Genomic DNA, 13,689 nt, shown 5'->3' on the forward strand with positions numbered 1-13,689 from the left:
ATCCATTCGATCTGATAAGATTCGCATCCAACAGTATATATGGCGGATATAATCCGCAGTAACCCTTAAACTCTCTTTCAACTCCCACATCTGACAAGAAGTACATATCACTGCAAAGGTCATTTTTGCTCCTTCACAATCTACAGACCCAGAAAATAACACTGTCTTGTTCCTCTACAAATACTGCCCCAGGTTAAATTAATAGCTATGGCTTTATATTTTAAGTTTAATCAAAAGACTTATCTCCAAAAACATATAATCAAGAAAGAATCCACTATACTCACTACTGCAGCCTTTCTCTTGGACAGACTTAAAACAACAATTAACTTATCTGATTCTGTGCTGTGAACTTCGCCCAACAGTTCCTCCAAGATTAGTTGTGAAATTCACTGTTTGTTCAATTCCTTCAAGATTAGTTGTGAATTTCATGGTTTGTTAATTTTCCCAGATGCACTCTGATGTCCAGCGATGTACTATATGGCTGGACAAGTTGAGTTTCTGATCAATGGCAACCCCAGGATGTTGATCGTGGGGAAATTCAGTGATGGTAACACAATTGAATGTCAGGGGTAGTGGTTAGATTGTCTCTTATTGGAGATTGTCATTGCCTGGCATCAATGTTACTTGCCACTTGTCAGCCCAAGCCTGGATATTGTCCAGATCTTGTTGCATTTGAACATGGACTGTTTCACTACCAGAGGATAGTGAATGGTGCTGAACATTGTGCAAGCATCAGTGAACCTCCCCATTTCTGACCTTATGGTAGAGAGAAAGTCATTGATGAAGCAGCTGAAGATGGTTAGCCCTAAGGAACTCTTGCAGAGATGTCTTGGAGCTGACCACCAACAACCACAGCTATCTTCCTTTGTGCCAGGTATGACTCTGACCAGTGCAGGGAAAGACTTTTGGCTCATTGAGTCAGCATCAGCCAGACCCAGACCCTACTCTAACACCACATTTACTATGGCTAACTCACTTAGCCTGCATTTCCCTAGACAGTATGGACAATTTAACATGGCCAAACCACCTAAACTGCACATCTTTGGACTGTGGGAGAAAACAGGACCACGCAGAGGAAACCCATGCAGACACGGGGAGAATGTGCAAACTCTACACGGGAGTGGTGTCACCTGAGGCTGGATTCAAACCCAGGTCTCTGGCACTGTGAGACAGCAGTGCTAACCACTGAGCCACCGTACTAGCTTGGCAGAGAGTTTGCCCCCGATCCCATTGATTCAAGTTTTGCTATGGCTCCACACTCGGTCAAGTGTAGCCTTGATGTCAACGGCTGTCGATATCACACCTGAGACCTTTGGTAAGAAATTGCTAACTTTGAATACTTGGTATCTTAATAATATTTGGATATGAACTTGTAGTGTAACCTATAAAGCTGCAGACCAAGAGCTGGAAAGTGGAATTAGGATGGCTTTTTGTTACCAGAACAGATGAAATAGCCTCCTGTGTAGAATATTTCTGCAGCTTAACCAAATCCCAGGACTGTTAACACATTTGACATTCGAGATTAAGTCACTGATGCTCACTTTGAGTTCAGTCAGGGCCATATATCTCTTGGATATATCGCTTGGATCTGAACTCGAGAGAGGAAGTGAGAGTAACTGCCCTTGATTTCCAGGTCACATTTAACCTGAGTGTGGCATCAAGGAGCTTTAGCAATATTAAGTGGGAATCAGGGGAAACTTCTCCACTGGCACAAAGGTTGTGGTTCTTAGAGGTCATCATCCCACCATGGCAGATGGTAGAGTTTGCATTTGATAAAAAAAACCTGGGATTATGATATTAATGATAATCCATACCGATTGTCAGGAAAAATCCTTCTGGTTCTGTCCTTTAGTGATGGAATCTGCCATCCTTACCTGGTCTGGCCTACATGTGACTCCAGACTCTCAGCAATGTGTTTGACTCTTAACTCCTCTCTGGGCAATTGGGGATGAGCAATAAATGCTGGCCTAGCCAGTGACACCCTCATCCCATGAACGAATAAAAAAAGTCAATCATCTTAGCTCGAGGACCTGTCTCCAGGAGTTCTTCAGTGAATGTCTAAGACACAACCATCTTCAGCCGCTTCACCAATGATTTGTCCCTGCATCATAAGGTCAAAATTTTAATGCCCACTGATGACTGCACAATGTTCAGCACCGTTTGTATCTGTAAAATACTGAAATTGATCATGTCCAAACACAACAAGGCCTCCTAGCTTAGAGGTATAGCACCAACATTGCACCACAAGAACCCTACCACTGAGCAAGAAATATTTAACACATAAGTAAAAGCCCTATCAACTGAGCTAAAGTGAGCAAATAATGCTCCATATTGAACTTAATAAAGCTATTTGTGATTACAAACAATTGGGATCGTTTTTGGAGTTGGTGGTTCTGCTTTAGAACCTCATTCGAAATCTGGATGCATATTGCTTTTAGGCACAGTAAACCACACAAAGAGCATATCCTGTATGTGCCTAATATGCTTGGTCCTATCTCACTGACCACACTTCCAATTGATTCTTTTCTGTTATTGCAGGTGGTGGATTTGCTAGTGTCCATGTGCCGATCTGCTCTGGAATCTCCCAGAAAAGTAGTCATTTTTGAGCCATATCCATCTGTAGTGGATCCCCTTGATCATCGGAGCCTGGCATTTAATCCTAGGGTATTTTGCTTTTGCGTTAATTAACATCTGCTTAATGACTGTCTAGTATATCACTGGTATCTGAATGATTACTTGGTATTAGGCCAATGACGTACAACATGGGAAAATGTGAATATGCCTACTTAAGCAGAAAAATGGATAGAAATATCAGAATTCATTGTATAAAGGGATCTGTGTACTTATGAATTACAAAACATTAATACACAAGTGCAGCAAGTCATTAGGTAGGCATGTGGAATGATGGTGTTTATTTTAGTGACAACGGAATATAAAAGTAGGAATGTTTTATTGCGGGTAGTAATGAACTTTTTAAACACTTCATTTGACACTTGTCTAATTATTGCATAGGGCAAAAGTGGAGTAGGATTGGCCTGCAAGACTGCAGATGCTGGAAACCAGAGTCTAGGCAGGCATCCTTGCAAGGGGATTTGTAGTTGGGTTAAAATCAACTAGGCAAAAGTGAGGACTGCAGATGCTGGAAACCATAGTCTAGATTGGAGTGGTGCTGGAAAAGCACAGCAGGTCAGGCATCATCCGAACGTCGATTCCTGAAGAAGGGCTCATGCCCGAAACGTCGATTCTCTTGCTCCTTGGATGCTGCCTGACCTGCTGCGCTTTTCCAGCAACACATTTTCAGCTCTGATCTCCAGCATCTGCAGTCCTCACTTTCTCCTCTGTAATCATATTGGTTGAATTGACATTTATACAGCCTAACTCTTAGCAATTGGTTTACATTTACATTGACCCACCATGTTTACAATTACCATCTCATCTCTAACCTCTCATTCCTCTCTGAGCTTCTTGAATGTATTGTTATCTCCCAAATCCATGTCAGCCTTTCCAGGAACCCAATCTTTGAATTCCTCCAATTCAATGTTTGGCCATTACATTATTGAAATAACTCTTATCAAAGGCACAAATGAATGTGACTATTCTAACTTATTCTTTTTAATCTGCATTCACCCTTAGACACTGTTGATGAGGATGCAGTTTTGACAAATATTTAATAATGAATGGGAATATGGATTTGGAGTAGGATGTTCAAATACTTGAAGGAACGTAAGAATTCTGTGTTGCGCAGATTGTTATCTGCAGAGTAGAGTTGATTAGCTGTATTGTGAAATGGATAGATCTGCCAAAGTTTATCTCAATTACTTTTGGTGATCTGAAGGGTTTTTTTATATCTCAATTCTCTCAGGATGATAAATAGATAGCATAAAGTTCACGGTAGAATAATATGAATGTAAAATGTAGATAATAGCCTTTTTACATTCTTCCTTTAGGTTTTTATAAACCTAGTCACATTTAAATGAAAATGATTGCTCAGCATAAAAATGCATACAAGTAGATTTCAGGAATAAGCTTAAATTTAATGTACTCAATTCAATTTATTTTACTTGCTCAAACTATTCACATTCACCAGAGAAATTTCTTTTTCAGCAGTGTATCTTGACTGCATTAAAATTAAGGCAGACTATCTTTACACTTGTTAGCCATCTATATAAGTCTGTATAAGTCCATTAAAAAGCTTAATGGAATTTTAAATTCTAGCACAATTGTTAAAGAATGTAAAAGCCAGGACATAATGGTGAGTCTATCTGCCTGACCTTAATAAGACTTTAATTAGAGAATTTTGTGTAGCATTGTCATTCTCATTTTAAGAAGATCCACTCAGCCAGGAAATCCAAATATAATGAAACACTTGAAAAGTTGGGAATTTCCTATTAGAACACAGATTGTCAGTCAATATGACTATAATTTTTTTTAATTGTAAAGGATGAAGCAGGACGATTAGCACTAGATGTTTGCTAATAGTTTAGGATCTAGAACTAGGAACTATGAATGACATGTATAAGGTTTAGAATGGGGAACAAGAGAACATTTTCTTCACTAATAGTTAAGGGTTTGTGTAATGTACTTTGTGTTAGTCTCTGGTGCAGAAAAAGTGGGCTGGACCCAATGGAAGTTCCACATCCATTTCTGACAGCTTCCATTTTTACTAATAGGGGAAGGTGGACGAGGTATGATTCACATAGATGGGAAACCAGAATTCAACAGAGCTATGTGTACATAAGTTCAAAGACACCCCATTTTGACTTTTGCAACAATCTTATTCCACAATACGAGAGTCACAAATGGGCTAACTGCTCTTTAGGATGGATATGAACTGTCTAACACTCCCCATTTGAAGTTTTTTTTAAAATTTTTTCTTTTTGAATTGTTTAAAAATAAAGTTGTAACTATAAGTTTGTTACTGCTAAAATATATCTCTGGACCACTTTGTATTGAGAGATCAATTGGTGTATTTTCTGTTCATATAGTTTCAATAAAGTTCTTAGAAGAAAGAACAAAGATAATTTCAGTACAGGAACAGGCCCTCTGGCCCTCCATGCCTGCACCGATCCAGATCCTCTATCTAAACCTGCCACCTATTTTCTTGTTGACACTTTTTGTCAAGTATACTCATTATGAATGCTTGACTGAATTTCAAAAGTTGTACCATCTCAGCATGTTTCTGAGTTCACATTTTGATTGACAACTAAAGGAATTAGGAGAAAGTGAGGACTGCAGATGCTGGAGAGTCAGAGTTGAAAAGTATGGCACTAGAAAAACACAGCAGGGTCAGAGAGCATCCACAGAGCAGGAGAGATGACGTTTCGGGCCTAAGCCCTTTATCAGGTTTGTGCCCAAAGCTCTTTGGAAGTGCCTGACCTGCTGTGCTTTTCCAACACCACATTTTTCAACTAAAGAGGTTAGTAAAGGATTAAGAGTATGAACAGAAAAATATTAGTTTCATCAGTGATTAGTTGTTTGACATTTAAAAGTTTGGAAGTTGTCATGAGGAGCTTTTGCTTTCCATGATATAGGGAGGCTGCATTAAACCTAAGTGTTCGTTTGGAGGTATACGTTGGCATGGAGTCTGAGAGGTCATGGTGGTAGGTGGTGGGAAATGAAGGTCCAAAGAACAGAGGTCTCCTTGACAGTCATGTCCTCCTAGCATTCGTGAGTTAGGTCAGCAGACATGACTTCATTACAAAGCTGGACCCAACACCTCTACCCCAACCAGAAGCAAAAGCCTTGTGATTCGGAACTTTCTTATCGAGGCAGTTCCAGAAAATCGGGTAATGTCTTGACTCAGACTTGACAGGTCGAATGACAAAAGAGCTGGTGGGAGAATCTAGAGTCAGAAGTCACTCATTAAAAATAAGGGGCTGTACCTTGTAAGATAAGCGATGAGGAGAATTATTTCCTCTTCCTGAGAGTTGAGAGTCCCTGGTAAACTCTCCTGCATCTTCTTTGAATACTTGTAAAGCTGAAGGAAATAGATTTTTGATAAGTAAAAGACTGAAAGATTATCAGGGGTTTGCAGGAATATGGAGTTGAGGTTAAAATAAAATCAGTGGAATAAATTCAAAGGGCTGAGTGACCTTACCCTGCTCTTGATTCATATGTTTGTATATTCTTCCCTCTGTCGCCAAAATTACTGTAGCAATGTGCAAGATTAGATTGGTGTATAGGTGCAATAGGTGGGGGTGAGTAAATACAGTCATATCTAAGTGTGAAACAGCAACATCGAGGGGTAAATGATCTGATTCAGTTTCACAACTGTGATGCAATATTATGCATTTGAAACAGAATTAAGGCACCTTACTATTGTTAACCATCATCTTGCCTATATTGTAATCTCTGTGCTAAAATGTCTTTCTTATTTTTAACCAGAAAAAAGATTATGAACGATTAGTTAAAGCACTGGACAGCATCACATCCATCAGGGAAATGACCCAGGTAAGCCCCAAAGCTTTAGACTGCATTCACTGGGACCAAAGCTACATCTATCAACATTCAAAATAACTAGGGATACAGGGGAGGTCCAGTTCCAAAAACTCGAAATCTTCTTGGAAAATCCACTCAAGAAGGTGACCAATCAGAAAAGACCTTTTATAAAGAGACTGGAAGGAAATAGTGAGGAGCCTATCAGCAACAATCATGGGAGAGATCCAACCTGTGGTTGGACAAACAATGTGAGTGGAGGCAGTCAGCAAGGTCAGGAGAACGGGGGTAGGATCAGGAAGTCATGTCAATGGGTAGGGGAGCAAAACTGGTCAGCAAGACAAGTGAAGTTCGGAATGGGGTCAAGAGGTGTGAGTTTGGGGGGCTATGGGTGCAGATGTGCACTGGCTAGATGAAAGCTATGATGTGGAGGTGCCAGTGTTGGATTGGGATGGACAAAGTCAGAAGTCACATGACATCAGTTTATAGTCCAACAGGTCACCAGATGAAGGAACAGCACTCCAAAAGCTTGTGATTTCAAATAAACCTGTTGGACTCTTACCTGGTGTCATGTGACTTCTGACTTAGATAAAAGCTGTAAGACTTCAGAAGCTTACACATGGGGGAAAATATAGTAGACGTTGATTGTGATGAAAGCTATGCCAGTTCTATAATTTAACATTTTATAAAAATTTGGATTTATTTATTCTCATATCATAAAGTGTCTTACATACCTGAGATGCAGTGACAGTGTTAGAATAATGCATGCAATGATTTAGCTGTGACCTTGCCAATCTGTGAAGACCGTGGTTAGGGTGATGACATTTTTGTGTATGGAAGTGTAGTCTAAAAAGTGCTTGTTGCTAATGTAGGCCTGCTGTCATGTGCAAATTAAAAAGTTGTTGGATCTAGGAAATTAATGCTTTTCTTGTTTGTTGTGGTTTTAAGTGAAAATAGCAGTGATGATTATTGGGGAGATTGATGAATTCTTCTAATTCTGCTTCTGTGAGAGTCCAAATTGCTATATATCAATACAAAAAGGAATGGTAAATCTCAAAGGGTGATTCACTTGATAATATTACTACTAATTGATTGTATAATCTTATGGAGGAATTAGTGAGACTGAGAAAGAAGTTCCTGAAAACCAATAAGTAATAATTGCGAAATCTCAAGAGGAGCCTTTGAGAAAAACTATTTTGAGCCTTACTGCTATAATCAGCATGTATTGTAAACTATAAAAAGGAAAACTCTGCAAAAGTAGTTTTTGTTCTAATTTTCTTCATCACTAAGAAAATATATTTGTCTCTGGCTACAAAATATTATCAAGTGAATCACCCTTTGAGATTTACCATTCCTTAACCCTTTAAAAATTTCACAGGTGCTGAATGTTTTGTGAAAAGGACACTATTACTAACATTGTAGCCTGTATTTTATAACAGAAACAGAGAAAATAGGAGCAGCTGGATGATCATCCAACTCAATACCCTGATCTCACTTTCCGCCCATATGCCTTGATCCCTTTAAGCCCAAATGCTAACCCAACTCCTTCTTGAAATCATACAATGTTTTGACCTCGATTCCTTTCTGTGGTAATGAATTCCACAGACTCGCCACTCTCTGGGCAAGGAGAAAGTGAGGATTGCAGATGCTGGAGATCAGAGTTAAAAAGTATGGCACTGGAAAAGCACAGCCGATCAGGAAGCATCCGAGGTGCAGGAGAGTTAATGTTTCAGGCATATTCCTGATGACGGCTTTATGCCTGAAACGTCAGCTCTCCTGCTTGTTGGATGCTGCCTGACCTGATCTGCTTTTCCAGCACCACACTTTTTGACTCTGGGCGAATCCAAGGAAACTTTTATAGAACTATCAAATCTCAAAATATGATCTCGTTGAGTGATTATATATAAAAATTCAGCAAATAATGTGACTTTGAGAATTAAGGCAAATCCAAGTTGATATTAATTCTCATCTAAGGAAAAAAAATTGACAATGAATGATTTCAAGCATTGTTGGTTGTATATTGCTGCTCCCTATTTTATCAATTGCATAGCAGCCTCAGAGAGAATTAGAACAAACATGCAAATCTTCATGAGGTGGTGCACTTAGATATTTTACACAAATATGAGAAATATATTCAACCAAATTAACCTGCTTTAAGTGTTCACATTTCCTGTTTTTGAAAGTCTTTTCATTTTCTCAATTCACACATGATGCTTCCTTTCTCTTTGTAATGTTACATTGGCAATTTTCTGATCCCACCTAATCACTACCTTTGTTTTTCTCTTTCCATGTATGTGTTATCTTCTTCCCTCAGTTGGTCCCTTTCTATAAGCTATTCACCTGTAATTACTTCCAGTTCTGATGCAGAACTATGCTTGAAAAATTAAAACTTAACCTTCCTTTATAGTTGCTGCCTTTCTTGCTGAATATTTACAGCATTTTTTTGTTTATGTTTGAAAATCTATTTATTGCTGCAGTCTCTTATAGAGCACTGGAGTAAGGTACTTTGAACAAGAGATATTGTCTCAGACTTACAAGAACTACTTGCGTTTCTATAGCATCTTTAAGGTAGTCAAATATTCCAAGGTGTCACTTTTATATTTTGCATAAAGTGCATTCATTTTGTTTTGTGCACTGTTTTTGTGTTTTCCAACCAAATGTTTTATGCAAATAGCTAATGGCCTGTGACCAGTGGTGTGTGGCAAGGATCGGTGCTAGGTCCAATGCTTTTTGTCATTTACACAAATGATTTGGATGTGAACATAGTTAGTAAGTTTGCAAATGATACCAAAATTGGAGGTGTAGTGGACAGACAGGAAATTTACCTCAGAGTACAACAAGACCTTGATCAGATGGGCAGGTAGGCCAAGGAGTGGCAGATGGAGTTTAATTTAGATAAATGTGAGGTACTGCATTTTCGAAAGGCAAATCAAGGCAGGATTTATATGCTTAATAGTAATATGCTGAACAAAGAGACCTTGGAGTGCAAGTGCATAGTTCCTTGAAAGTGGAGTCACAGGTAAATATGAAATGAAGAAAGCTTTTGGTATGCTTTCCTTTATTGGTCAGAGCAAGTTGGGATGTCATGTTCTGGCTGAAAAGTACGTTGGTTGGGCCACTTTTGGAATATTGCATACAATTCTGGTCTCCCTGCTTTCGGAAGGATGTTGTGAAACTTGAAAGGGTTTCAAAAAGATTTCAAAGGATGTTGCCAGGGTGGAGGGTTTGAGCTATAGGGAGAGGCTGAATAGGCTGGGGCTATTTTCCCTGGAGCATTGAAGATTGAGGGGTGTCCTAATGGAAGTTTATGAAGTCATGAGACATGAATTGGGAGAACAGAGTTCAGAACTACAATTTAAGATGAGAGGGGAAAGATTTAAAAGGGACGTAAGGGGCAACTTTTTCACACAGAGGATGGTGTTGCCAGAGGATGAGTTGGAGGCTAGTTCAATAACAACAGACATTATATGGTTATATGAATAGGAAGGTTTTAGAGGGATATGGGCCAAATGCTGGCAAATGGGACAAGATTAATTAAGGATGTCTGGTCGGTACGGATGAGTTGAACGAAGGGTCTGTTTCTGTGCTGTACAGCTCCATGACTGTATGTCTAGATTATACTAGAATCATGCATATTTTCCTAGAGAATGTTCCCTATTCCATTCCGCTCCAATAATTTTGTTAGCTCCTACCAGTGATGTTACATGCTGCACTAAAATTGTAAGGCAATGTCTGCACTATACAATGTGATCATAGCAGTCCCTTTGTGGAATATGAAGGGGCTGCACTTACTAAAATCTTTCATTTCATCTTTATTTAAGTGTTTTCTGGATGTAACCCAGACAGTTCTGCAGGGAGACAAGTGTTGAACTATAAAGGCCAATGTATTAAGAGATCTTCACACTTTTAGTAGATCCATTAAAATGATGATTAAATTAAATGCAATAAAATCATTGTGGAGGTGACATTAAATAGAACATGTCATGGTCAGATGGCAATGAAGATGTTGATTTCCATGCTTGCTGCTGACTCAGTAATTTTATGCTCTGTAGCAGCTTGGGGCATGTCCTTTGTATAATATAGTGATTATTAACAAGATAGAAGGCTGTTATGTCTGATACAATAAGAGAAAATCTGAACTTAAACAGAAAACACTAGATATACATAAAAAATCTCTCAGCATCTGGACAGAGGTAAATAATCTTGTGAGCATGTGGGCTTTTAATGAATTTCAAAAATATTAATTTAGCTGTTGATGTTTTGGTGAGATGTGTGTATATATTCATTGGCTGCTATTTGTAATACAATATATTGTGATGCTTTGGTCACAATTGAGCACATCAGGTGCAACGGGAAAAATAAAAACACTATGCAGCACTTTTCACTGTATTTTGTAACAATATGCATGCAACAGTAAATAAATCAAATCAAATGTTTATTTTCTTCTAAAATTTCAATAGGCACCATACTTGGAAATCAAGAAACAAATGGACAAGCAGGATCCTCTGGCACATCCTCTGTTACAATGGTACTTTTATTTAAGCATTAAATGATAAAATCTCATGGAACAAATAAGAATGTTTCCTGTAACCCCTTCAGTTTAGCCTGCTCAGAGTTGAGGACTTGAACCAATCTGACTACAGATGGTTCTTGTATAAAGCGTGTTTTGTCAGCGAGGTTTGGCTATAACATCACTGAAGAATTAGAGAACAGTGTTTTCGAGAACACTTACCACTGTTTGCACTAGCCTGATTCCAGCAGCAATTGGTTCGCATGCTTTGTTCTACCCATACGCTGATGTCAGCGCTGAAGTCTCTGCGCTGTTCTGCGCATGTGCCAATGTCAGCTGCCATCAGAGCATGTGTGAGTTATAGTACCATACTTTGAGCAGCTTCATCTCAAAAATTAAACTCACGAATGTTCATCGGTCTCCCTGTGAGTCAAGAATATTCTAGCACAATTCGTGTATAAGACCCATATAATTCCTGTTGGATTGCATTACTCTTATCCATAATATTTGCCTTTCTGATTTGATTTTGTACTTGCATATCACACAATCAAAACCAACCCCCAAGAAACAGTCAGAAGACAATCAGCCACAGCCTTCCACTTCTGCAGCCACAACTACACCTGAAGGTGGTGATGACGATGACCCTCTATCCCTTCAATAATAATATTTTTTCAATGTAATGTGTTAAATTTACTTCTATTTTGTTATTAAATATGATTTAAACCTCCGTTCAGGCTCTTCTATACTTTATGTTAGGCTTTTGGATGATTTTTGAGCAATCGTTGGTGTTTTTGTTTGCTGGTCTGCCCCTAAGCCCATTTGCCCCATTGTTTCTATTTAGCAAAGCTTCTCTGGAACGCAACTATGACATTATAGGAGAACTACCAGTACAGTAATACATATTTCTTACATTTCCTCATTTCCCCTGTCCAATCAGATTTGGTCCATTAAATAAATCTTTTTTTGTTTACAAGTGATTTGAGGAGAGATAATCTACGAGTTACGCTGAAAAGTCATTTTTTGCAGTCCAATTTTCTGATCCTCCCTGATAGTAGACACACTGCCTTATTTCCATGGAACATTTTCCTGTTTATGTTGCTGCATACCTTTCCTTTAAGAACAACTGTTTCTGATATTATAGTCACATAGACAAATCACTTTGATTGCGCAACAAGGTGCTTTTGTTAAATTTCCCTTGATAACCAGGAGGTCTGTTAATTATTTGTCTTTCTTTATTATCATGTTGAAATTACTGATTCAAGGATGCAAAATTATACATTGTTTCTGTTTTAACCAGGATAATTTCCAGTAACAGATCCCATATTGTAAAATTACCTGCAAACAGGGTAAGTGACTTGATCATAGTATCCAAGATGAAATGTTGTATTTGCGAGAAAATAATTTTGTTTGCAGACCTGTGAATATAGAAATCAGTGATTATTCTACTCTCTGTTGACTTTTTAACTAGATGGGATGCATCCCATATAATGCATAGACCAGTTTGGGAAAGGAACATTGCCTTGTTAGATATCCACAGTTCTGTAGCTGTAGCAGAGCAGCATGACACCTGCTTAGTTATGTAATTCATTCATGGAATGCAAGTATCTCTGATAAATCCAACATTAATTTTCAATGTCTACCTGTTCTCGAAGGTGATGGTCAATGGCATTCTTAAATTGTATTATAATTTGTACACTCTGAAAGTATTGTAATGGAGGGACTTGCAACTTTTTAGGTGCAGTGACATTGAATGCTGGTATAATTACAAGTCAAGATGATGGGAGATTTGAAGGGGAATTTTCATGTGATGAGGTTTTTTGGTCTTTGGTCCTTCAAGCCAAAGTGATTGAAGTTGATGTGGCGGTTTTAATGAAAACATAAAGCATTATGATAATGGTGGCCCGATTGGTATGCTTTTCCAGAAATTTTGAACTGACCCTCAATCCCTTTCACCTCCTTAGCTATACCACAATATCCTCTGAACTTTGGGATATTAAGGGATAGATAAGATAGGATAAGGAGAAAAAGGGAGGCTCCTGACAGACAGAGGGCTTAAAACAGCAAAAGCCTGAGAGGAGTACTGAATTTGAAAGAGGGAACTTAAAAAGATTAGTTGAACTAAAATGATACATGAAAGGATTAGAGCAGATAAAATAAAGGCAAATCCTCAAATAAGGATAATGAGGGAAAGTATAGAACTCATTAAAGACGACAGCAGCAATTTGTGCATGGAGACAGAGGATGTAGTTACATTTCTAAATGAATACTTTGTAAGGGATGATGAAGGTGTAGAAGTTAAGTAGAAGAACTGTGGTACAACTAAAGAAGTTAGCATAGACAGAGGGGAGGACAGGATTAAAACTGGATAAATCTTTAGGGCTGGATAAAATCAGTCCCAGATTGTTGAGTGATGCAGGGGAGGAAATAGCAGGGACACTTGCAAAATTGATCAATTCCACTTGACACAGGAGAGATGCTGGAGGACTGGAGTACCACCAATGTGGTACCATTGTTAAAGAAGGGAGCAAGAAATAAATTAGGACATGGCAGATTGGTCAGTCTAACCTCAATGGCAAGGAACTATTGGAAGCAATTCTGAGGGACTGAATTATTCTGCACTTGGAGAAGCAGGGAATAATCAAGGATAGTCAGCATGGGTTTTCTCAAAGAGAAGTCATGTCTGACCAGCTTGACTGAATTTTTCAAAGAGGTGACCTGAGGTGTATAGATGAGGGCAATGCATT

General features: G+C 38.6%; 1 protein-coding gene across 1 annotated transcript in view; it reads left to right on the forward strand.

Annotated features, from left to right (window-relative positions):
- Nucleotides 1–13,689, forward strand: part of parp8 (poly (ADP-ribose) polymerase family, member 8) — a 361,099-nt gene that overhangs the window by 313,195 nt on the left and 34,215 nt on the right. The window contains exons 16-19 of the mRNA XM_043688244.1: nucleotides 2,539–2,664; nucleotides 6,385–6,450; nucleotides 10,896–10,963; nucleotides 12,243–12,291. Coding sequence (XP_043544179.1) covers nucleotides 2,539–2,664; nucleotides 6,385–6,450; nucleotides 10,896–10,963; nucleotides 12,243–12,291 — 309 coding nt within the window. The remainder of the gene's footprint in view (nucleotides 1–2,538; nucleotides 2,665–6,384; nucleotides 6,451–10,895; nucleotides 10,964–12,242; nucleotides 12,292–13,689) is intronic.

Source organism: Chiloscyllium plagiosum, chromosome 1 (genome assembly GCF_004010195.1).
Source record: "Chiloscyllium plagiosum isolate BGI_BamShark_2017 chromosome 1, ASM401019v2, whole genome shotgun sequence".
Taxonomy (NCBI): Eukaryota; Metazoa; Chordata; class Chondrichthyes; order Orectolobiformes; family Hemiscylliidae; genus Chiloscyllium; species Chiloscyllium plagiosum.